The sequence below is a fragment of the Pezoporus flaviventris genome, unplaced genomic scaffold (assembly GCF_033815535.1).
Source record: "Pezoporus flaviventris isolate CSIRO_AGI_PZ_B2104156 unplaced genomic scaffold, CSIRO_AGI_Pfla_v1 ptg000078l, whole genome shotgun sequence".
NCBI lineage: Eukaryota > Metazoa > Chordata > Aves > Psittaciformes > Psittacidae > Pezoporus > Pezoporus flaviventris.
This window is the reverse complement of record NW_026892626.1, coordinates 11,987,973-12,014,931: the sequence shown is the minus strand read 5'-3', so window position 1 is coordinate 12,014,931 and position 26,959 is coordinate 11,987,973. Positions and strand designations below refer to the sequence as shown.

Genomic DNA, 26,959 nt, shown 5'->3' with positions numbered 1-26,959 from the left:
AAACCTCTGTCTCTCTTAATGCAAAAAAATGAAGGGATATATACAGTCTCTTCCCTAGAGTATTGAAATACTTGCTATATGAAACTACAAGTAAAAGCAGCCAGTGTTTAATGAATTTGAATGAAACCTTATCTTGGACTTCATATAGAAATGGAATGTTAATATTCAAAAAAGTATTTTTAGAAAGTGTATGTATTCTAAAAATTATTTTTATAATTCAGTATAATGCTAAGGCTTAGAACAAATTTTGAAAGAAAGAACAATTAATTGTAGGGAGGCAAACCTAATGTGAGAAAAAATACAGTTTACCAAAGTAAAGGATGCCAGACCAATCTAGTGTATTTTGAGAAAGTTAATCATCTTTTTGGAACTGAATAATGCAGTGAACTCAGCCCACTGAAGTTGAAACAGATCATTTGATACAGTGCTCCACAGGAAATCATCACTGAAAGCAGAAATGATAGGAATTAATACAAAAGCAATGTGAACAAGGAGCAACAAGTTACAATAAAAAAGGACTTATAAGAACTGAGCAAATTACCCATTGGTATTCCTCAGGGATTGGTCTTTGGAGCAATACCATTTAATGTATACTGCCATGAATTGGGAATAATGATCAGGCCCAGCCTCAAAAAGTTTGCATGTGATACAAAGCTAGAAAGCATTGCCAGTACTGAGGAGGACCAGATGATCACACTGGAATTAGATGACCTTCTTGCCTGAAGTGATAGAAATTTAATAATGCGAACTGCAAAGTCATGTTCTTGGAATCATCTGATGGAAGCAACAGAGAAGGAAAAAGATCTGACTGTTCTGATAGACTGTCAGTGTGCCAGAGCTGCCAGTATGACACAGCTGTGGAAATGGATAATGTAATGTTCAGATAGGTTAGGTGAGACTTTTAGTTGAGGAGGGAATATTGAGTCTTATAGACAAGGCACTGGTAAGATTTCATGTGAAATATTTATGCAATTCCAGTCAACAGCGTTGAAAAAGATTGGCTGAAACTGGAATCAGTGCAGACTGGCTATTAGAACAATTACAGAAATATCAGTCTTAGGGAGAGATAAAGACAGCATGGTTTGTTCAGTGGAGTAATAATATGCAAATCCTGTATAAATAGATTTTTAGATAAACAGCATGGAATAGGAACTATGTTAAAGGTTAATTTGATTGTGAGATCAGATTTTTATCATCTGGTCAGCAGTCTGTTTAGACTGAAATCTAAAGAGAACATTCGTAACAATTCAAGATCACACACTGGCATGATCTTTCAAAGGGAACAGTAAGGGCAAGGAACCTCAACAGTCAAGATGGAACTTGATAAATGCATGGAAGAATTGTATAACTAAGAGAGAAAATGAGCCTCTGGTTAGTAAATGTTCTGGGTATACCTAAAGAGGTTTGAAACAAGACTAGATCTCTCTTGTGCTGCGTTTCTTGTGTATAGATCCCATGCTTCACAGAGCTTTCTGATTGCCAAAAGTTTTCACCAACAAGGAGCCAGCGAGTTTGTCCCAACACATGCCAGTTGCTACACAAGTTAGTTTGTAAGGTTTCTGACATTTCTCTGAAACACTGGAGCTTTGCCAGTTGTTCAGTTTCACTCCTGAAAGAAGCCATCTGCCTGGGAAGTGCACGTTGCCTTAGATGAGACATAGCTAAACCATCTACTTCTCATTCCATAGAGCCATACTGGCTCCAGTCCAGTAGCATGTAAACAGTGTGGTCTTGCTCTCCCTTTTCATACATAATGCACTCTCTTCCTTTGCCTAAACTAATTACTGGTTGACATTTTATCCTCTATAATCCTTCAGCTGAATTTTCATTGCTTAAAGTGCTTGCTTTTTCTATTCTTATTTATTTTTATATAAATCAGGAGTAACCCTCCTGCAGCATGCCCCCCCCACCCCCACCCCCCCCACCCCCCCTTGGTAACTGAAATTGGACATGGGTTATTATAAAGGACTTGAGAAACTTGGATTGTTTATTATATTCTTTTCAGATACTCTTTACCTCCTAAGAATTCTATTCAGCATCAGCTGTTCAGTCTACATTCTCTGATTTATTGATTCTTCTCTCTTTTATCAAAGCATGGTATGCAATAAGAACTTCTGCTGGGGTGCTACCTGAGTTCAAGGACACCACTTCTGTACCAGCCAAAGGTGATTCTCTGAACTACTGCAGGATGGCTGAATGTCTTTATGTTATTCTTTTCTCTAGAGCTATTGTCTTCCCCACCCTATTTTATCAGGAAAAAAAGCCAGAATAGTTGCATAACATGTTCTCAACAGGAAGCAAAGGAATTGCCAATATTGTGTTTACTTTATTTGTCTCCATGTCAAAGTGGAAAAAGCTGAGAACTATCTGGCTAAATACAACCCTTTCTTGTATGTCTGAGAAATACCTACAGCATCTTAAACATCTGTATTAGTGACATAGTATTAATAACAGTAACAGCACCACCACATTTACCATGGTTTGAACTCACTATTAAGTTCCCTCTAAATCTTTCCCATAATCTGCCTCCAGAGGTCTCACATAGCTCACTCAGGTTGTCCATCACATGAAATCTTTTCTTTTGTTTTTCTGGATTAACACATGAAATTGGTGTGAATAGTTCTGATTTAATCACAAAATCCTCTGTAACTTGCAGCCTGTCAGGATAAACTGGTTTATTCTCTTAGAATAAGCATAATTCCAATAGTCTGTGACTGTGCACTTAGATACTCCAGTGTACCAATGGATATAGCACTGCAGGATATTTCAAATCCCAAAGGACTGATTTTGTTTGAAACTGGGTCCTTTATTCATCTGAGGATACACTTTCTGAGATTTCCATGTAATAGAAGGCACCTACAGAAGGTTTAGCAAGGGTGGATATAATCAGATCTTTCTGGATAATTTAATCTCCACTGTGGAGAAATGGACTTGAAAGACGGCAGTGGGACAAAGGCTCATGTACAAGATAACCTGGAGGAAAGGGGGTTGGGTTATCTCAGAGTAGCTCTACACTCACCTGCAGGAACCAGAGGAATCACAGACAGAGGGGACACAAAACAACAGAGCAGCTGGAAGGGGCAGGACTGAAAACTTCCTTGTATTTGTTGATGACGTCTTGTCTTTTAATGTTTGCACTGCAGGGCAGGATCTTTCAATAAATCCTTACATTCATCCTCCCAGCTAACTCAGCAGTGTAAGAAGGGTAGCTTTTTTTTCATAAAATATGATCACAAGTGGGTTTAGAGGCTTGATTTTTTACATTCTTACAGCCTCAGCTTGTCTATCTTGCACACACACTGTAGAACCCAATGGGACAGACATTAGGTTCTGCAGGAGTGCAGTTAGCTCACAATCTGATCCTGCTGCCTCGTGGCACTGGAGAACCACTCACCATCACCTCCCCAGAGCCCCCAGGACCTTGTCCGCAGCCGAGGAGCCACAAGATGGTGCTCGTTAACCTCGCTGTACGCACAGAGCCTGGACATCTCCAACAGCGAGGTGCAGAGCTGGGCTAGAGACAGTCTAGCGGCTTGGAGCCAAGCTGGGCGAGTGCTTCACACATTTGGTCCTTGAACAAGCGTTTTCTACCTCAGTGTTTGCAAAGCCTCCACGTTTAAAGGCTTCACATTTTACGAAGTTTTACAAAGTGTAATAAACATATTAAGCTAAGATATGAAGGGGAAGAAAACTGGGGGAGCTGAGACATTCTAACATACTGATGTCAGCCCTACCAAAGCTTGTAACTTTGTATTTGTAGGCTTGCCACATTTGTCCTATTTCTCCTGCCAAGCTCAAACAAGGGTAGCAAAAAGGAGAAAGGTAAGATAGCCTAAGATGTGTAGTACAAGACAAGATCTTGTTCACATTTTCACTCTTATTTTCCTGCCTCTTGGTCATTCCCTTCCCCCTGCCTATTTATTTTACTTCAGTCTCCATTCTCTGCTTCTATTGTATAGCCTCGCAGAAAACATAAAAGCAGGAGATTCAGTAAGCCAACCCCTGGATGACATGTACAAAGCTTTGATCTTCCCATCTCTGCCACTATGGCTGCAGCTGAGCTGTACTGCAGACTGCAATTCAGAGCTGGATCAACACCCTTCACTGTAGTCTGAAAATTAGCTTCTGTTTGAAGAAGTTACACTTACACAAATATCAAAATGAGGGAAAGCCAACTAGCCCTCATGATCACAATGAAAAGCTCTCCACAAACAGCTCTTGATTATGATCTGTTACTTATATTTCTCCTGTAAAAGCAGGTCAGGCCATGTGTGCATTATTCACATAAACAATGTTAGTGTGCATCATGCACAACATGTGCTACCTGTGTGGATACTACCTGGTCAAGGTTAGGTATCTACACTTATTTATGTTGTACTTTATGCTGGAACAGATGGTCTCCCTGTTTTCTTGGCATCACCAGAATGTGAGGCCCGTTCCTACACGCACTGACGTGTCTGTGGCTGCTATAGTTGTATGACTTATCTCCGTGTAATGCCAACTAATCAAAATTATGTTTATGCATAAGAACTGCTTTATTTTTCAGGCACCCAGCTTTAGTGCAGGCAGCTGAAAAATGCTTTCCCTTCTTTTCTCCTTAATACCTTGTCAGAATTTGAAAAGTGCATTATCCCTTCTATTCTTCCAGGACCAGCCTTTAAGCAACAGAATTCACTCTTCTTTCCCATCCTATTCTTATGACATTTCCTCTTAGGCAAATCCTGCCTGCTCCATGATCACAGAGGACTCCAAAAATAATCTAATCTGCAAGGACTGACTGCCAAGTGGGTGTAGAATTCAATCAGTCCACACATGATGGCCACATTCTTTGCAAAGACTAGTTCCATGTTTGTTGACAGTTACATACCTAGAAAGTGTAATGGACTGCAAGGTGCATGTTTAGGATAAATGGATTTTCATTTCCATTGCTCTGTATCACAATCCAGGAGCATCACAGCAACACCAGAGCCATTACAAAGCCTTGGAAGGCACTGTGCCCATCGGCCCTGGTGAGACAGCTTTGAATGCTTCAACGAAGCTGGAGGAGACAGTAGTTATCCTTCCGCTTCAGTTTTAGTTGGACCAGTCAATTTCAGCAGGTTGATCCCTCTATTGCTCCAGCAATGATTATCCAACATACAGCATTCCTTTGACCACTGTAAGGGTGGAATACTCCACATTTGACTGCTCCAAGCACAATCTAAGTTACAACTCATCCTAAAGCAAAGTTACCACCCTGCTGCTTCTGTTACTTGGGAACAAGTCTTGAATCTTTAGGGATTAGCCATTCATCTACCACAGAGATGCATTACCATCTCCATGATGATCTATCAATTTGCCCTTTGTCGGCCAAAAGAATCAAAGTGATTAATAATTCCCAACACTTCCGACAAGGCTGTACATTCAAAGGACAGCAGCATCTATCAGAGTCGAGGAAAATGTGCCGGGTTTCCCACTGCTAATTTCAGCTTTGTGCGGTCTATAAGCCAGCCATAAACAGCTACTTTTAATTACAATTAGGCTCCAGATCCTCACCTACCAAAGTAGAAATAAATCTGCAATATGTTTATATGTTTGTGCCTAATTTAAAGGAGACATACTGATAAAAATATAAGTGCAGAATTGCTGACTCACTGATTGAGCAACAGTCAAAATCTGCATGATCTTCAGCCACATTTTTACACTGCCTTAGTCTGTAACATTACTTACAACATTCTCAACTCCTGAGACTAATCTGACTTGTTTACATATTTATTCTTGCTCCAAATCCCAGTAAAACCCCTACCTCCCAGAGAATGTGGATTTAAAAAAAAAAAACACACCCAAAAACCACAAAACTAGTTCCAAGTAGGAGCTTCATTCTAGAACTGAGCATTTCCCTCTTTCTTTCACAGAAATACTGTTATTCTCTGCTTGATAAAAGTAGCTGTTGAACAGCTGCCTAAATACCGAAAGCCTTAATTTTTTTACCTAAAAAAGAAAGGCAAACAGAGAAATTATTCTCTGATCATTCTCTATCTGATGCTGGAGGGCTGTTTCAAAAGTAGGTTATTTATAAAAAGACCCTAATCTACTTTTAACACCAAAGGCTTTTTTTATACAGGAGGGTTCCCTGGCACATAGTTGGTAGAAAGTCACAAATTAGGTTTTTAGAGTGAAAGATGCTTAAAGAAATTATTACCATAAGTATTTACTTCTATGAGAATTGTTGAGCCTGTCATGACTACTGTATCTGATTACCAGTAGAAAAGCAATGACTGGCCCTTTCCTTAAAAAGAAGCACCTTGCCCCATTTTCTGGACAAGTGGTTGCTGAAGAGGATGGCGAGTTTTGCAGGCAGGCCACATTTCAATCATGTGCTGAAATACCAGTAATGAGGAGCTCAGCGTTCCAGGTATGTGACAAGATGTTAGCAGATTTCAGATCTAACCCTGGCTCCAATATGGATTTGCCAAGCACAGTCTGGTGCTGTAATACTGCACAATAACTGCTTTTGCCACAGCCTTGGCCACAGCTTCTCTTTGGTACAGGGGTCACATCAGTACTCAGAAGTCAGCGAGGAAGGAGGGTCACTGTAACCCTGTGTCAGCTTGTCACTTCTTAGCTTCAGTAAGCGAGGAATCTTGTGTCTGCACTGAAGAATGACTGATTTTAAAAGAAAGTGGGTATCAAAATGCAAGCAGTTCTCCAACTACATCCAAGTTAGACTGTTTCTTGCTGATATGAATTTTCACATACTAAAGGGGAAAAGTCCCGGTTTCATGCATCACTTTGCACTCAACTGTGTCCAGTTGCTTTACTTATCTTTATGCAACTTAATCCAGAGCAATTTAATACCCAAAGACAAAATTAGAAATACATAAATATATTTGCACTGTTTCTTTGCTCTCCACAACATTTGTTTCACTCCCCAACCCAAAATGAACTGTACAGCCCAAAATGAAGCATAGAAGAAAATAATAATTTTATCTTCCTGCATTGAGTATTTTGCCATTTATCATTGTCTTGCAGAGCAGATCAGATGGGATTATTTCAGCTAAAAATAAAACTACCGTCTTGATAACTGGGAAGATTCATACATGGATGATATCTGCCATAAGGCAGTCCTAAATAAATCAAAATTTCAATTGATTTCCAGTAGAAGCTTTGTCAATATAGGGATAATTCAGGAACTCAGCATTAATGTAACCTGAATACAGTTTTTATAAAAATGAAGAATTTACAGAAAACCTGTTCCAGTATAGGAACAATTCTGTGATACACTGAGCAGGAACTGATTTCTAGATTCACCTGTCTTGAAATGTAGCAGTTTGTAGCACAAGAATCTATTCAACACACACTGAGGCAGTATCACAATTTTCCTTTTCAGCTCTGACCTCTTTCTTTGACCCTCTCTTAGGGACAAAGCCTGTCACTTAAATGAATGTGTAGCAGTTTGCACAGGGAGGTTCTGTCATAAAGCACACAATAAATAATAACTGTCCAGGACCACAGGGACGCTCAACATCAACATCAAAATTAGAATACAGGTATCCCATCCTGGGTTTTGCAGATGTCTGTCTGATAAGCATAAATACAGAGACAGAAGTTACCTGGTGACAGAACTACAGAATGTGGGGCCAGTTCCGTACTTGCTGTTGATCCCTAGCAGAGTAAATCCTTACTCCTAAACTCACCTCATCTGAACTAGCCCACCAAATACCAACCCACTGCCATTCCTGGGGATCCTTCAACCACTGCTGTCTCAAGAGTGTCTGCTCCTTATGCTGAGAATTACCATCTTTCTTTGACCATATGCTGAAATGCTCCACTTTTGATTCGAAAGTAAATTTAAGAATCCAACTAATATTCTGAAGACTATGACTGATAATAACCACATCACCTTAGCAGAAGCTTCCATTCGCTTTGACAGAGTCCACAAAGTAGGTTTCATTAATAATAATACTAAGACAGCTTAAATCACGATGAGTAACAGGTTATAAAGCTTGGTAAAAACAAGGATGCTTGTAGAGAAAAAAAGATTCAGTTCACTATAATGATCCATGGCTCTGTAGCTATCAGATCCACTTCATTAAGTAGCTTCTAATGCTAATTATATAATAATTTTGATAGAAAACATTTGTCTTATTGTGGTCCAGATTCTGCTGGCACTGAAGTCTGTGGGAATTTTGCCATTGACTTCAATGGAAACAGGAAGTCTCTGTATAGGAGGTAATTATAAATATCATATGTTTGTCCCTATAATCTATAAATAATTGCTGTGCTTGGAAGGCTGAATCTTACTTCAATCCCTGTAAAAAGCCATGGAATTTCCTTGTCTTGGACCCAGGAACATTGTGTAGGCTGTGTACTGCATTTATTCCTGTAAGGGAAAGTTAATTTCATTCTGCAGTCTCATCTGTTCTCTAGCCAACACAGAAATGACAGCAGCAGTCTCTGAAAGAGCTCTGTCCTGCTCTCATCGGCCAAAGTGACTGTCACTGTGCTATATGAACTGGCAAGGCTAAAGAGGCAGGACACAGGACACACTTATCTCAGACAGACTACAGGGATGCCAAGGGTGAGATGCACTGAGATTTTAACTACATCTATTTGCTCAGAAAAACTATTTCTGGTCAGAGGGATTCCTTAATGCAGGATAAAACCACCTGATTACTATCAATTGCTATAAGGTGCAGTTTTCTGAGCACCCTCTTCTTATACAGATATACATACAAAAAATCATAAAGAAAAGCCTGCCATAGCTACCACACATGTACAGAGCCTGTCTCTCCATGCACCAGGCAAAATCCTTTCCAAGTGCTATTGACCTCAAAAGATCATTTCTTTGTAAATTCTTCAGCTGCAAGGATTTAAATACAAATACTAAGCTATGAGGCCACAATCCCAATGCTGAGAAACTGAAATGTTTTATAAGAATGAAAAGCAAAGAAAAATAATATAAATAGGAACATGTAATAAATTCCAGTGTTGTCATACTTATTAATGCAGTAAAAAAAATGCCCTATTATATAGGCACTTTACCCTAATTAGAATGAATTAGGAGATTGATTCCACTATCTGTACTCATTAAGTTCCCACTCACTCCTTCTCAGAGCTCTATTTAGAAATTTGCCCAGACTCTCCTTTTCTGTAACTTCACAGCTGTAGAATTTACAATCCAATTCACCACTGAGCAAATGTTGCCTGCAGAAATGTCAGATGATGAAAACTATCTCAGAAAGATCTGGAAAGTGCTCAGCATTCCTTAGAACAAAAATAGCTGTTACCACCAGGGACAGATTCCTGTCACATGCGATTCAAAGAAATGGACATATGAAATGAAGATTAATTGCACATATTTAAAAGTCAACACAATACAGACAGTGTATTTATTACATTTGTTCTGGGACTGGGCCTAATTTTCAGTGTTAAGAGTCACTTTGCCCGGGTTTTCCAGCAGCTTCTACTATGATATTTACAGACAGATTTTTTAAACAGCATTCAATAAGCAGCTCTTCCAAAAAAACTAACTCTAGTAGCCTCATGTTATCAACTCTGACACAAGGAGAAAAATAGGTGTTTTGTCCATGTTGTGGAGAAGACACACTGTTGCAAAGATGTGCTCTAGGCATCATCAGAAAATATGTCCCTTCTCCCTGCTTGTCAAGGTTGCACCTTTTCACCCGCGTGAAAAGGAAACAACAGTGCTGCATTTTTAGCAGCACTATGGAGAAAAGTGACTGCGTCCCTGAGAGTTAAAAACTGGATGCATTTAAAGAAAACAGCTTCCATGTATTTACCTCAAAGCCATTCCTCTTCCCACAAACAAGCACAATCTGATCAAGTGTGAAACCAGTATATGGCATTAACCAGAAGCCAGAGAGAATTTGTATTCCAGGACCTCTTTTGGGTACAGGGGCAGCATATTACTCAAACACAGAACTCAGTGTTTTTGTTAAATATAGCCCTATACTCTTGCTGTGCTTGGAAGTATGTGTCAGCTTTATCTGCATTGACCAGTCTGTAATTTTACACTCTGTCAGGGATCCGTAAAACCAGTCCTAACATGAACTGGGTCTGTTCAGCTTGCTGAGAACCTGCCCTTTTAGAAAACCCTGGGGCCGGAGGAAAATTCATGGTCCTTTTCAATTATGTACTGTTGCTTTTGCGCTGAGACACCGTTAGTGCTGTGAGCAGCAGCACAAGCTAGATAGTTCTTACTAGAGTATCATTCAGCTTTGCTCAGTGTAAGCCCAGTGGAAGTAAGATATGATCCTTAGAGTCTACAGAAAAACCTTTAAGGGTCCTAGAAAGATTTCTACTTTTCACTCACAATTTTGGAGATAATTTTGCACCAACAAGATGGATCCATTCAGCTTCTTTTTTAATACTTAATTCATTGCTATTAATTAATTGCACTAAATGGAAAAAAAAATATAAAAAAAAAGGGAACCATCCTTTAATTCTGAGGTTTCGAATATTGATGTCTTCATCTTTTAAATTAAATCATCTGCCATGGTCAGGTAAACAAGTCTGTCAGTCACTAAGTCAGCATGATTCTTTTAAGAACAGTGCTAAAGCCATCATGGAGATTTTGGGTCAGCTGAGATACAGGATATCTGATCCAGCAGATTGTAAGCGGAATTTCCTTAGTAGCTGAAACCGTAGAGGACAAGCTGAATTATCAAATTCATTAGACAACTTAAGATGGTTCTAAATTAACTGATGGAGTTAAACATACTGATTTGCTTTTGCTAGGCTGGAGCGCAGGGAAATAAAGAACATTTTGAAAAATATTTGATTCTAGTTGGAGTTAAGAGTAATGTTTGTATGTTAAGCCCTTTTCACCCTAACACCCTTCAAGATACTCAGGAAAGAGACATACATAGAAATCTCATGTTTGTCGCTTTAATTGTGAACATTTCTTATCTATAATTCTATGCTTTTTTAATCTCTTCCATCTGCTCTGCATGTGTTCAGCATTCCCTGGACTTGAATTCCTGCTAAGAAGGAGACAGACAGTGTAGTAACTACATTAGCTCAGCTCTGAATTTCTTACATGAAGCCCATGTCATTACAAGCAAGTCTGGATATTTAGTGTTACTCCTACTGCTTAGGGCAGGGCTATAAAGTCATAGCAACTGCTACGGTCCACTGCTTGCACTCTGAAGTACACATTGGAAGATCGCTTCAAGGAAACAAATTGCTGCTCTGTTTCAGTGGGGCTTAAACAAGAAAAAACTCCAGCTCTCCTCAGTTACATGTAATGGGACAGTATTACAAAACAGATCTTGCTTTTTTGAGATAGCTGAACTTCAGGCTATTTTCCTTCCTAGAGGCACACTGCACAGCTGAGTTAGGCTGCTAAAGATGGCTTCTGTGTCACCCAGAGCCAGCTGAGATCTCCACAACCTGCCGTGAGCTTTAGCCTGGCTTACTGAAGAATCAGAGTTAACAAGGGCCCAAGCACCATGGCCTCATCCCAGAGTCAGCACTCACAAATCCCATCTCCCAGACAATATCCCTATGCAGGGGACACGCCAGAGTGCAGTCTGCAGAAGGCTGATGGATGTTTCTCTCAATAGAATAGGATAAAAGCAATTGTCGAAAGGGAGCTACAGCATTTTAACCTCTAAATATTGCACTTCTATTTTCCATTTTACTGATTGGTCTTGTTTTTCTAACAGCTGTCTTGTTATTTTTGCCATTGTTGTTTACACAGTTTTCCTTGGAAAACTCTAGGATATTGCTGAAGAACTGGCAGAATCAGGACACCAAGTTACAGTGAAATTGATGCCTGATTATCACATCGTGGTTTTTATACTTCTAGTTTTAAAACTGGGTAAAATCTAATTCCACTCATCCAAAGGGGATGGATTAGATTTTAGTTTATGGGAGGTTTAGACTGGATATTAGAAAAAATTTCTTCAGCTAGAGGGTGATCAGGTATCGGAACAGTCTGCCCAGGAAAGTAGTGGAATCACCGTCCCTGGAAGTGTTCAAACACCATGTAGATGAGGCCCTCAGTGACATGGTTTAGTGGTGGCCTTGGCAGTCCTGCGGTAATGGTGGGACTTGATGATCTTAAAGGTCTTTTCCAACCTAGTTGGTTCTACGATTCTATGATAAAGGAAATCCTCCTTTTGGGAAGGTGACCTGCTGGCTGTACCAATAGAAGGTGAGCTTCCATGTTTTACTTTGTTTTGTTAATGACAGATAATTGCTGATGATACACCCGGAATCTAAATAGAATTGCATCGTGCAAATAAAGGTGATTACAGAAGATGCTCAGGAAAATTCCTAGATCAGCAAGTCACCCCTATGCAGGAAGTCACTCTTCCTCAGATCCATCAGAGTCACTGCTTATCAGAAAGCTCCACAGACTAGCTCCGTCAAAATGGAACAGATTGACAAAGGTTAAGCTGATCCGTTCAGCTGCCTGCATCCACAAAGGCACTGACATAACTGCTTATATGTATTTTAACTGAAGAGTGGTGGCCCTGTATACCAACTTCAACACGGCTTAGAACAACTTTCAAATATTATTCAATGGATGCTTCTCCATCTGTTTTGTAATACCTACATATTTAATAGAAAAATACGCTTGGTTACCCAAATATTCATGAATGTTAAACCATGTCTAATTTTGTACTTTTGTCCAAAACATGACTTGAATTCTACTAGTTCTATTAATGCATACATTTTAATTCCTATGCCAAAAATTTCCATCATTCATAACCAAAAGCATTCATAATTTAAATTACTGTCTCTGCTGTTGATGGCACCATCAATTATTAGGATCTGTGATGGGGAAGATCATCTGCACTGATTAGCACACATTTTTCAACATCACTGTTGAGTAACATTTTATATAGCTCTAACTTTCAGGAAATATCTGGGATTTGGTATTCTGAAATTACCTTACCATGGGATTCTGAGATAACAGCTTTGGAGCACTGTTTAGTAAAGGCTTTACATTTCATATAATAAAAAAATTCCAGAAACATCACATTCTGCACAGAAGTAATAAATATTGCAGCTGAAATGTTTAGTGCCAAATTTCGCCCAGAACTACAGCTTGTACAGCCCAGCACAGCATTGCGTAGGACATACAATACATTTGCAAATGATCTTACTTTTTGGGTACAGCAAAACTGTTAAGCATATATTCTGCTGAACACCTGCTTCTAGCCACCTCTGCTCAGAAAAGGACAAGCCAATATGGAGAATTCAGGAATCAGCAAGATACCTCCTGCTCTCACCTTCCAGATTTTCAAACTGGTAGGTTGCTATATAGTATATCCAAATGTGAAAGTTAAAACATCATGAGTCAAATACTTCAAAAATTGTAAGATTGATCTAAGAATCTGAACAGTTTTGTTCACCTATTTGCTGTTTATATATTACAATGTTGCTCTGTGAGCTGTCTCAGAGAATAACAGATGCAGTCAAGCATCTTCCTGTTTCCTGCTGGCAGGCCTCGTCTTGTGTGAGCAAGAGCTCCTGGTTGATTTCTTAACAGTTCAAGGACATTCTGTGCTCTAATAGCTAACCAGTCACAGCCAGACTTGAATTCCTGTTGAGAAGGAGACAGGCCTCCTGCCCTAGAGATTCACCTGCCCTTTTCCTCCTGAAGTTTCCAGTTTAGTAGAATTCCTTTTTAAATCTATTCTTTTAGTAGAGTGCTGTCAGCGCCGTAAGTCAGCTCAGATGGAGGCCATTGCAATTCAAGGAAAGACTGTTATGCAGATTTATGTCTAGGATACAACAGATTTGTTTTTTCATTCAGAGCAACAGATTTGCAGTGATTCACTTTACACCTGACTGCAGAAATTTGCTAATAGGATCCATAGTGAATATAATGCTGTTTGCCCATAAATGAGCAATAAGGGCTCACATTTTCTGTCTGTGTTGTTCTATACTATACAGTAAAGCTTGAAAACACTGGCCTATCTGGACACTGGTGTTACTTCAGAGCTACAGCACAAATGCAGCACTGTGTAGGAGGAACAATGATCACTTGTGTCTTTTCATCCCACTGATCCTTTAAATATTTGAAGAGTGGAATCACTTTATTGATGCACGATTTGATTAAACCAGGCTTAGCTCTCAAATGCTCAATGAATTCTTGCTGTTAAAGACTTAATGCTTTCATATCCAATGCTGTTATGTCTCTAGTACCAATTTTCATATTAATTCAGCTTACTTTCCTATAGTCCTCATTCAAATTATTGTCAGTGCTGTTGGAATGTCTAATGAGAGGTGAAGGAATGTTTCTGAGTTCCTGAGTCCAGGTGTGTGCCCTGGAGACATGAACTCCACATTTGGGCGATACCCAAACACACATCAGCCACTTATCATACTCTAGTTTCCATAGAAGAGAAGCCGAAGAACACAGGCTGGACTGAGCTGTGGCAAGTTTTGACCATTTCCTCATCTCTGGAAATGGAGGAGCAGGGAGTTAAGTCACACCTCACCAGGCATCTATAAATCAAATGGGTTATGGGCTTTGTGCACAGGAAAATCATCTCTAAGTGTCAATTTTATGTCAGTTAGCTTTTGGAGGTTTTGAAACCCATATATCCTTGAAATATATATATCCTTGACAAGCAATTCACAGCTTTATTCAGCAGTATCAGTACTAGATTAGTATATGCATGAATAATGACCCAATTCTTATTTTACACTCCTGAAATTACATAACTGCAAGGAGTTGTTTCTGTTTGTAGTGGTTACACTGTTTACACAGTATGATAAGGACTACACAAGAATGTACAGACAGGCTCAAAAACATCTGAGTTAATTCCAAGCATATCTACATTTGAAAGCCTGCTGCAACTGATGGTTATTTTTAGTGCCTATAAACCATAGTCATGAAGCAGAACTGCAATGGGCTATGCAGTGTAAACACACAAACTGATGCCACAATTCCTGTAACAAGGACCCTGTTTAGGGATGTTACCAGTCGGGAGCTGAAGAACATAGTAAGAACAGAATATAGGAGATCTATAGCAGAAACATCTGTTTTCAGCAGATATCTTTGCTGTCAACTTAACTAGAAAAGATTGCCTAATTTTATTTTCTACTGAGAAAACATAATTTTCCCACACATACCTTTAATTGGCAATTTTATTAGGATGCTTCCAAAAATAGTAAGTTTTTGCTTCAGAATTAAAGCAGAAAAATTATTTTTTTCAGCCTGGAGAAGAAAAGGCTGTGTGGAGACCTCATAGCAGCCTTCCAGTATCTGAAGGGGGCCTATAGGGATGCTGGGGAGGGACTCTTCATTAGGGACTGTAGTGACAGGACAAGGGGTAATGGGTTAAAACTTAAACAGGGGAAGTTTAGGTTGGATATAAGGAGGAAGTTCTTTACTGTTAGGGTGGTGAGGCACTGGAATGGGTTGCCCAGGGAGGCTGCGAATGCTCCATCCTTGGCAGTATTCAAGACCAGGCTGGACGAAGCCTTGGGTGAGATGGCTTAGTGTGAGGTGTCCCTGCCCATGGCAGGTGGGTTGGAACTGGATGATCTTAAGGTCCTTTCCAACCCTAACTATTCTGTGATTCTATGATTTTATGATTTCTTCCATACACATTCTGCATGTAATTTTTTTATCTATGGATAAAGTCATTTGGAGGTTCAAGTACTTTGTCCATTTATGAATGCCTATATCAGACTTAACAGACCTAGCACTCTATAAATTCAGAAACCATTCCATGTGAATTCCTTTCTGCACAAAAAAAAAAAAGCCTTTTTCTTTGTGCATCAATGCATGAACATTTCCAGAAAGAAACAGAACTGGAAGTGAACCGAGAAGTTTTAATTCAGAAACAAAACTCTCAAGCTACAGCTTGATAAATCACACAGTTTTTACACCTGGATGATATTCTTTTCAGATTTTGGAATCAGAATTGAATCTCTCTCTTGTGAATTTCAGATATACAGAACTGAAGTGTCTGTTTTACATAAACAGACCAATTGGCTCAAAAATTAATGCTTTACACATGTCAGAAAAATATGACAGCTGAAATTTTGTAAATTAGCACTTGAAGTTGAAAAGTGACATTGTAAATTCTCAGAATCTACCCCAGAGGTTGAAAGCACTTGACACTAGACCAACAGCTGGTGAAAAATATTACTTAATTTTTGCAATTCATTCATGTTTACAAAAACGAAAGAGATGTTATTTGGTGCTATTTCCTATGTACAGCTTCCTCACCGCATTGCAACTGTTTTAGCATTTTCCTTTTACAGCATTTTACTGGGTGGTGGTTATGAGGTGTCTACAGATATTAGATTAAGTAATACAAACCTAAAACCACTCACAAATATCTCCAGATCACTCCAAGGGTTACATTCCTCAAGTGACTGGAGCATGTTGCATTAATACAATTACACTAAATTACATGCCTATAATATCTTTCATCTCAAATATTCCCAAAGCAAATTACAAGCTGAATGACTATTCCACTTTCACTATTCACATGTCATTTAACAATAGGTTAGACACATCATATAGGATGTATATTCCTTGACTGGTAACTATGGATATCCCTATCATACGCATTCAGGGAAAACAAGCCCAGGCATATACAAGGCCATCAAATCACACTTATGTAAATTAAAGCATGCATTCACTACTCCTTAGTGTATTTTTTGTTATTCTGTTGTACACACAATTCACATCAGCAGTCAAAGAAGAATGACAAGTTTGCCAGAGACACCCAGCTGTGTGGTGCGGTTGACACGCTGGAGAGAAAGGATGTCATCCAGAGGGACAGTGACAGGCTGGAGAGCTGAGTCAATGCAAACCTCATGAAGTTCAATAAGGTCAAGTGCAAGGTCCTGCACCTGGACTGGGGCAATCTCAAGCAGAATTACAGGCTGGGTTGAGAGTGGCTTGAGAGCAGCCTTGAGGAGGAGGAAGTGCTGGTGTTGGTTGATGAGAAGCTCAGCATGAGCCAGCTTCAATGTGCTCTTGCAGCTCAGAAACCAACTGTGCCCTGAGCTACATCAAAAGGAGCATGGCCATCAGGATGAGGGAGGGGTTTCTCCCACTCTGCTCTGATCTCATGAGACCCCACCTGCAGTACTGCATCCAGCTCCGGGGACAACAAGAGAAGAAGGATGTGGGGCTGCTCAAGTGAGTCCAGAGGACGCCCAAAGATGCTCACAGGGCTGGAGCACCTCTCCTAGGAAGACAGGCTGAGAGTGTTGGGATTGTAAAGCCTGCAGAAGAGAAGGCTCTGGGGAGACCTTAGAGCAGCTTCCAGTGCCTAATGGGGCTGAGAAGAAAGTTGGAGAGGGACTGTTCACAAGGGTAAGTAGTGATAGGACCGGGGTGATGGCTTTAAACTGAAAAAGGGTAGATTTAGTTTAGATATTAGGAAAAAGTTCTTAACTGTGAGGGTGGTGAGACTCTGGCACAGGCTGCCCAGAGAAGCTGTAGCTGCCCCTTCCCTGGCAGTGTTCAAGGCCAGTTTGGACAGGGCTTGGAGCAACTAAGTGCTCCAAGTGGAAGGTGTCCCTGCCCATGGCAGGGGGTTAGAACTAGATGGTCTTTAAAAGGTCCTTTCCAAACCAAACCAGTCTATGGTTCTTTGGGTCTACAATTCTATTATTCTATGATCCTATTACAAGAATATATTATGGAACAATCACAGACCTCAAATACAGCTTTTCAAGTTGGGGAGGTAATCTCAGGTGTTAGAAGAGCTAAGATTATAACTGACAGAATAAAACAAGTGAAGGAGCATTCCACTAGAGAGACCTCTAGAAGACAATGAGACTCAAGCAAAGTGAAATGCCCCAGGGTTTAAAACTGCTTTTAGTGGTAACCTGATAATCAGAAAGGGATATCTTCTCCTTACTTCTTAAGACTTCCCTAGTTCCTCTCCCTGCCAAGTTGGATGGCAGCTGGAAAGTTACTAACCATATTTGATTTAAGAAAGTAAAAATGACCAGACAGATGTTTTCTCAATCTCTAATGTAGGGCTTGAAAAGAAATGGTTGTTGGAGGCTGGTTGTTACATGATCCTTGTGCATTTCATCCTGCCAGCCAGTGCACATGTTCTGGATCTCTAGTGCTTCCAATCCCACTGCAAAAGAAACTCCAAAATTTGCTGGAGTCTGAATGCAGCTCAACAGACTAAGGCCATAAATCATTTGACATTCATGCCTTATTCTTACAATTTCAGGGAACAAAAGGAATTCTCCTGTTGAAGTCCATTAGAAAACAAAACGCACTTTTAAAGACTGCATCCTTATGTGATTCAGATACAAAAGTTCAAACTAATGGCAACAGTCCACAAGCATTAAGGGAAATAACAGCAATCAATGCTATTTTTAAAGGGAAGAGTGGGGGCGAGGGGTTAACATATGTGGAATTAGCTCTGGGCAAAATGAGAAGCCATTGCATCTAAAATCAAATGCATTCTCTGAAATAGACACCAGAGACCAAATTCCCATGCAGACTCCTGCAGTCCAAGAGTTTCAGCAGAATCTGGCCTTCCTCTTAACTTAGCTTCATGAGATCATACCATGCCATCAGTTTTTATGTTGGACGCCCTACTTACTTCACATCAGTTGTTGGCACTATGTAGGCAATTTTCCAAATCAGAGGGGGAGAAAAGGATGGTGTGTGCACAAGGGAGAGGAATTTTCTTCCCATGTAGAATAAAAGCCATTTCTTAGAAGAGTTTGAGAGGGGAAAGTGATATTTGTATCCCTTCTACCAGATGTCACCAGTGGCAACAAGAGCCAGTATTAAATATCTATCCATCAAATTCTTCTTGAAATTTTTCAGCGTCAGCTGGTCAAGAACCCATTCAGAAAACTGGGAAAGCTGCAATCTTCCACAGCCATTCCTAATCAGTGGTTCTTCCCCTCACAAGAATTAATCTGTGTCTGAAACTTTTTCATGGAGAGCAGACATGCACAATTTGTAAAAGGAAAAAAGACCTTGTAGCAATAATTTTTCTTATGTTTATAGCAAGTGAAATAGCACCTCCTCCACACATACTATCTTTTGAAATAGTCTTTTGTTGCTTTTTCATCAGCTGCTGTCAGTGTTGGATGCACTAAGGTCTCGTAGGTGCCACTTCTTTCTGCTCCACGCTATGACATATTAGTAGTCGGCTTCAGTACTTGGCTAGGTTTGCCTTCCATTTATGGGGAGATGCTTTGGGAAAAAAAATGCCCTGATACTCTCACATTAAGACAGTCTCTGCACTGTCATCTCTTACTGTGCCACCACCTCAAGCTGTGATGCCAATTGCACTGTCATGTCTTGCCATATCCTACCCCTGACCATAACACTAGCATAAGCTGTCATCAACATGACTTGTCTTTCACTGTTCTGCTGCCTCAAGCCACAAGTGAGATCCAAGCTAACAGGCTCCTTACCCAGTGAAGCTATGACACTCTTGAAAGAAAGCTGAGATGATCAAATTGTTTCTATGCTACTTAAAAAAGAAGTAACTAGCACAAAGGAATTCTTGGAAACAGCACTGGCCAAAAAATTAGAAAATATAATCATTTATCTAAAAGAAACCAGAAGGTAAGCAACAAAACTGCAGTGACACTCTCACATATTGTTCCCTACTGTGATGCTGCTATTGAAATTTTTCTCTCAAATCTAATAGCAAAGATCTTTCATGAAGAGTTTAGGGACTTCTGTCTCAGGGACAGCTGGGCAGATCACAACCCCTTTGCTTCACACATACACAACTAAGCAGGATGTCAGAACCTTGCAAAACTGTAAGATTTTCTCTGGAAACGTACCAGACAAAATACTCTCCCCAACCAACTGTTCCAGTGGACAGACATAATATTATTTTACCTCCTGTAGCAACAAATTCACTGTGTAGTTTGGGTTTGGGGTATTTTACAAACAACAGATCGGACATTCTGGATGACAAAACAACTACTATCTTCCCTAAATGGTTTACTACATAAACATGTTTGACTGGGGTATTTTTAATACTTGTTTTGTTTAGTGTTCTAATGAAGAAACTCTATCACATGTAGCGTCTACAGATAATTTATCACATTTAAACATCCATTAAAGGCATCTCTTCAGAAGTTAGTAGTGTTTCGTTTCATCTGACTCCTGCGATCACGCATATCAGATAGTGGGACTTTTTTTCCTGCCCTACATCATATGGAGAAGTTGGTATTTTCTGCTTAAATCAGAAGAAATTTAATATGACTCTGTCCTGTTTGCCTATCTGGCCACTTATCTTGTTTCATTTGCAAATATCATATGTATTCTCTTGAGTTAAAAATAGTGCAAGATGATTACTTAGGCAAGTTCATTTGACACCATTCCCCCTTCGTGACGCTGAAATCCAAAATCTGTATATGGTATACAACTTAAAGCATATATATGCAAGCTCAGCTCTGCTGGAGACACACAGCAAGTTTGTTCCTCCCACCTAGATTGCTTCCTTACTCAGCTGAGAAGACCACAAAGGTAAGATGATTAGATCCTCTGCTTTCAGGAAAAGAAACACAAAAGCAAAATGCTCCCTGAATGGAAAGCATCTATGCAATTGAAATACCTGTTCTTGTATCAGCTTCCAATATGTTGTCTCTTTACAAGCTAACATAGAACAGAATCAGCATTCAGATTACGGGATGGAAAAAGATGGGAATGATGCCCCTTGTGAAAAATGCTGCATTTTTAGGTTTTCCTTAAACTCTTCCTCCTTTTTAATCCTCTCAGCAGTGAGAATTAGGTGAATGGCAGAGCTCCAAATTATCTTGTCTAGTGCTGAGAGGGGGAAGTACTTTGCACAAGAAGCCACTGGCACAAAATAGATGCTAGCAAACCAAAAGTAACTCATCTGCCTTAGCTGGTACCCTTAGCTGGTACCCATTGCCATCAGCGTGGATTTCTCCATTGTCTCCTTACACCTTCAGAGCTATTAAGGGACCTAAAGGATTGGCAATTTCCTTTGCTGCAAACCAACAGGTACAAAGGCAGCCATTTCATATTTTAGGTAAAGTTTAAACCTGTGTGTAGATCTCAAACCATCTCACAGACTATAAATGGTTACAAGCATTGGTTTCCTTTTCGTGAATGCTGTTTTCATGCTCAGACAGGAAGAATGATGCTGTTGAAGATCAGAGATTCATGATAAGATATTTTTCTTCTCTTGTGGATTTCAAGAATAACTTTTCTATGCCTCAGTTCCCCTTCCCTCATTAACATGAAGCTACTTTACAGTAATGTCACCAATTGTTAATTGTAAGCAGCCTGCAGTGGTGTGTGCAGTTTACCAGACTGTAAATGTATCGATGCTATATTTACTCTAATAAACTGATTAAAAAGTCAGGCCTGTAGCATTTTCTTAAGCGACAAATATTACAGTGGCAAACTATTGTCACTGTATTGGTGGCTGAATGGGAGAAAGAGTATGTTTTATCAAATGTTACTATATCAGTGAACACCTCCTCCACTCTGCTAGGAACAAATATTAAGTCTTGATACCTCTGTTCAAAGTACGTCAATATACTGAAATGCCAAAATCTGGATAAAAATCTGGTTTATTACCACCTACATGCAATTAAAAAAACCCACCACAACATACTTAAGAAAAATTTTTTATAAAGCTATCTTGAAATGTAGTCTTTTAATGACACAGCAGCCCAGCAAGCTGAATTTATAGTATAGTTATATTTATTGTTGCAACTAAACAGAGGAGGAACTTACTCTCCAAATTTAGACTTCCTTGAAATTAGTAGAATTATTACTACTTATTCTAAACTATTGTCATTCTTTGAAAAGATCAATATATTTATTGATAATAATATTAGATTTTTTAGATTCCAATCACATTTATTCCAGATATAGCTCTAGGGGACATACTGAGCTGTATCTTTTCATGTGCGCTGGTTTTAACTGAGTAATAAACCACCTCCACAAAAACCCACACAGAAGTCACGCAGTTTTGTGGTGCTAGACACCTTTGACTTACTCCCCCCCAGTGCTGCACAGGCATCAGATCTTCCTGAAGGCCCACACTCCCACATGCAGAATTCCTCCCTCATTACCTAGCTTTAAGTGGAAGCACCTGCTGCAGACATCTGTTCCAGTACACTCTGCTTACAATTAGATGAATAATGTCTCCCCTATCATATACTGTCACAGCAGCAACTTCAAATAGAGCCATGAAAGAGGTAGAGAAGTCATTTTAATGACCAAGTAGCTCACATTTAATTTATTTTACAGTTCAACAATGGCCATCACTGACATCCTTTCTGCTAAAGATATTGAATCTGCTCTCTCCAGCTGCCAGGGTAAGGAATGGTCTCTGCAGCCAGAAGATGTGTATCATTTTTATGTCTTAAGATGACATGCCTATCATTTTCCCCTTAGATTCCTTCCCTGTGAGATCTCTTTCTACCTACATTACAGTACAGCCCCCTGAATTCAGAAAGTCTCACGAGTGATTATTTGGTGGGTAACAACATTCCCCAAAACACAGAGCAGCAATTAAAGGGTCACAGTTTCAGTTAGAGCTGGCTTACCTTTGAACTCTGATAGTTTTTAAACCTTTAAAGATTTATATTTACATAGCTAGCCTTTTCCTTCAGAATGTCAAAAAAAGCCTCAGCTTGAAGAATCAGTGTCATTTGTGAAGCAATGACCAGTCTCAGTTCTCTTTAAGAGTTCCTTGGTGAGATCAAGTCCAAATGCTCAAAGAGCTAGTTTGACTGGGAATTACCTACTTTCTACCCAAATTCTTTACTACAGTAAGGACTAAGTGAGAATGAGAGGCTGGTCTGTAAGCCACAGTAGCGCCCTCTAAATATTTATTATTAACTGCATGTCACACATTGCATAAACCCTGATTTAACAGAATGTGCATTGTAGCAGAAAACTTCAAACTGGCTAAAAGGATATATGACCATGGGCACAGAGTGATTAGAAAGGAAAATTACCCACTGTATCTTTTTTTTTTGCTACACTGTGCACAAGAGCAAGAGGAGTAGGATGATGCTTTAGAAAAGATATACATATTCCCAAGGAATATATACTGTAGTAGCAACTTCAAGGGAAGTTACTTAAACTTCTGTTTCTTCCAGCTGATGGTAGCTTCAACTGCAAGTCTTTCTTCTCCATGATTGGTTTATCCAGCAAAACTCCTGATCAGATAAAGAAAATTTTTAGAATCCTTGATCAGGACAGCAATGGTTTCATCGAAGAAGAAGAGCTTCAGTAAGTACTGTACAGCTGCATATTTCTTCAACTAGTGCAAACCTTTGAACTTGCTAGCTGTCCTAGAAGAAACTTACTGTTATAGAAAACACTATTTCTTGTCCTTCCTTGTCACGATTCCTTGTATTTCCTCAGATAATAAGAGCAGGCATTACCTTACATTTTTTTTGGCATGGGTTTAAGAAAATCAGAAATACCAATGTACCAAGGACATTTTGGAGAATAATTCTCAAGCACAACACTCTACCCTGTTCTGTTTCAGACTGTTTCTGAAGAATTTCTCTTCAAGTGCCAGAGCCCTCACCCCTGCAGAGATCAAGGACTTTATGGCTGCAGGTGACTCTGATGGTGATGGCAAAATTGGGGTAGAAGGTAAGAGTTTTAGAAATTCATAAAATTTGTGGTTTAAAATGCATCCATTTAGGGCTTCATTCAAATGATGGCATGAAGAACACATCCAAGTACTTTGGCCTGGTACTTTCTGCCACAATTTTTATACTAGTGAATACTCCTTTAGTTTCATAGCTTTATCCCTGTTTGGTTTCCCTTTATCCCTATTTGGTTATTCTCTTGCAGCAACAGCATATTTAGGCCCAATGTAGAGCCTATCCCTCCAATCCATAATATCAGCTATGGGTTCTATTCTGCTATGTGTTTGATCCATAGACTCAATGTGCCAGATTTTTAAAGCATCCTGAACACCTATCCATTCTTCGAATTTCCATTTTGGCTCTGCACTTCTGGCCATATGACACTTCCATTTTTAAACATATTTCCACCTACATAAACTTCTTTCTTCATCTACCACTATCAAACATTGGCCAATGCTACCGAGTGGTTTAATTCAGGAATGTAAGAGAAGGGTGGTATTGTTTTTCAAGGCTAGTACTGCTGCAATGCAGCACAGAATTTTGTGCTAGAGAAAGATCCTATCAGTGCACATTTCACCAGGCAGTCCTTCTATGAAAAAATAAATCAAATTCCTAAAGAAAACCTCACAGGGATGATGTGAACTGGCCAGGCTATTTCTTTTAGAAATTGCTGCAAAGGAAAATAGGACATTATGCATCATATATTAGAGATGAAGTCACTGAAAACAGGGCTGTCTCAGCTGAAGTAGGACAGGTGGCAATAACTCTAACAGACACACGTGCTAATCTTAGCCAGAGTTTGGGAGGAGAGAGAGATACACTGTTAGAGGAATTTGCTTTAGCAGCAGCTTTTACAGCTTCTGTTTATGAGCCCTAAATAGGGCATTATATTATGCAGATCTTAGCCCTTAACCATTGCATCTCCCATCCTGAAATTACAGCACTACTGATATTTTTTCTTTAGAATAACAAAGGCAAAAGATCCCTCCTACTGAAAGCTATGGGATAAACCTAAGTCACTCTTTGCTTCCTTGGCTATTATCAGAGTTTTTAACGGGTTAAAGATAGTTTACCTTTAACTCAGGATTTCCCACAAATACGGATTTACAGACACACTCCTCCTCTCTGCACTTACTCTTTTTTAGGAGTGAAAAATCTGTTACGCCCCCAGAATCTCAGTTTAGCAGTAGCTTGTGCAGTGTTATAATAACTTTGGGAGCCCTCCATGGCTAGGAGTTTAAGTAATTTTTGTCTGTCTTTTCTAAAGATGTCAAAAATGACTTTCATCTAGTTTTACTCCCTGCCTTTCTCATTTTCTTCCTTGACAGAATTCCAATCTATGGTGAAGGCATAAGCAGCATCAGGCCAAAAGCATCCTTGGACTGACTCTTCCAATTACCTCGTCCAACAAGCACTCCACACTCAGCATGTGTTTGTACATTTTTATATTGTTTCAGGCATTAACAACCCCTCGAGTTCACACACCAGATTGCTGAGAAATCTTGCAATGTACAGATGTTTGGGTCATGTGGTATTGTTACATTTCCATTGTAAAGAAAGCACTTTGTGATTGTCAACCACTCATAATGTTGAAATCATGGCTAGAAAAGGGGAGATAAAAAATAAAACAAAACAAAAAACTTGGGGGAGGGGAAAGCTGCTTTTAAGATTGTGTTTAGGTTTCCATCCTCATACTTGAGTATGCTGACTCATCAGACACAGTTCTGATGATCTTAAACAATATGACATCTTTTAAGGCTTGACTGTAGTGATTTCATTGAGTTTTATTTCTGTTTAATTCTCTGATCCTTAAGGAAAAGTAATGCTAACAACATAGTTAAAGCTAATACATATTAAGACCCAACCCTGAGAATGTGAGAAAAAAATTAAGAGGAGCTGCCAAATAGCTCAAAGCATGGAATATGTTTGTGGGTAATTTTACAGAAGTAAGTACTAGGCTACAGCATGCATCATCAGAAAGCGTTTATGGCCTAAAACATAACTCTCCCTTAAGAAGATTTATCTTTTGCAGAAATCTAAGGCAGCTGTTAGATAGAGGATAAGGGTCTAATCCTAACTGTCTTAAGTCACAGTCCCCTGACATGGGCCACAGGCCTGGAGGTTTTTTCTGTGAATCATGAATATGTCGCTTATTATCTCCTAATATGTACAAAACAACAGTACTTTCCCACATTTCTGAATTTCTGTTTCCTGCAGATGAAACAACAGCCAGTCTTGCTGTTTGGATTACTTTAAAGCTCTGTTACATTGCTAAATACTGGCCATTACTCAATTCTTTCATTTATTATATGAATAATCACCTACACAATCCATAACATTAGCAATTTTCTTCAGTGTGAAAATTACTAAGAATTAGTCTTTCCTTTGACAAGTATCTTACAGGATTTAGAGCCAGTTATAGCATTGTCTTCATTAATGGACAAAGTAAATAATGTTCATGGCTAAACGCAGAGCTCAACAGATTGAATAGATGTTGTGTGTTTCTGGCTGACTGGGTTGGAAATTTCCCCACCAACATTTACTTGTCTCTTTCCCCATCTACCATGATATGGTTCCAGCTCACAAGTAGACTGTCATTTTAATGCTCCCTGCTGAAACTGGATGATAATTGTAACATAATTTGGCAGCTGTTTTGAAGAAGAGCAGAAACAAAGCCTTCTGGAACTTTTATGTAACATTCAGTGTTGGCATTTCCATGAATTGCAAGATGATTATGTGAGGCAAGTACAGCTCACTCAGACCCAGGCATGGAAGAGATAGCTGTTCAGCAGATTTAAGACAGCTAATGCAAAAGAGGAATTCTAGCAATCAGACTCACTGAAGCCTTGGCTGAATTATAATGAATATAAATCCTAATTCTGTCCTCACTACCTTTGATGTTAAATCTAGGCTTAAATTATAGCTGCTGTTAATTGCAGCACTGAAGTATTTTGCATAATGATGAGACTGTTGATTCTTTTTACCTTATTCATTTTCCTATTGGGTGAAGAAAAAACCCAGAGCAATCCAGATCTGCAGCAGCAGACAGATGTAATGTATACATTAGCTCTTCACACTGCTAATCACTAAAATACCATGTCACTAGTTCGCAAGCAGATGGCACACACAGCACCATAAGTGACAAACCTGATGCTGCATTCCTTGCACATCTGAAAGTCTTACGTGGAATGCAAGAAATGCAAGACTACATAGTGGCCTATCCTCTATTTCAGAGATGCTAAACAACTGCATATCAATGTCTTCTGTTGCCACGAGGGGAAATTGAGTACCTCTGAGAATTTGGCAATTCTTGTGTATGTTGCAGCTTTATGTAAAACTTAAGAGAATTTTATTTATGAGAAAATCTGTTCTTTTTAAACAG

At 39.3% G+C, this 26,959-nt stretch overlaps 1 protein-coding gene across 2 annotated transcripts; it reads left to right on the top strand.

The window, feature by feature from the left end:
* The first annotated feature begins 1,274 nt into the window (after positions 1–1,274).
* Positions 1,275–26,944, top strand: LOC133279501 (parvalbumin, thymic). Of its 2 annotated transcripts, XM_061473266.1 has the most exons (6): positions 1,275–1,375; positions 2,094–2,165; positions 22,217–22,284; positions 23,074–23,206; positions 23,469–23,578; positions 24,906–26,944. In XM_061473266.1, exons 3-6 carry the CDS (start codon positions 22,224–22,226, stop codon positions 24,929–24,931), a joined length of 330 nt encoding a protein of 109 aa, XP_061329250.1. In that variant the 5' UTR covers positions 1,275–1,375; positions 2,094–2,165; positions 22,217–22,223; the 3' UTR covers positions 24,932–26,944. The 2 variants fall into 2 exon arrangements, with proteins under 2 accessions (XP_061329250.1, XP_061329251.1); XM_061473267.1 differs by lacking the exons at positions 1,275–1,375; positions 2,094–2,165 and adding an exon at positions 20,371–20,455.
* The last annotated feature ends 15 nt before the right edge of the window (positions 26,945–26,959 follow it).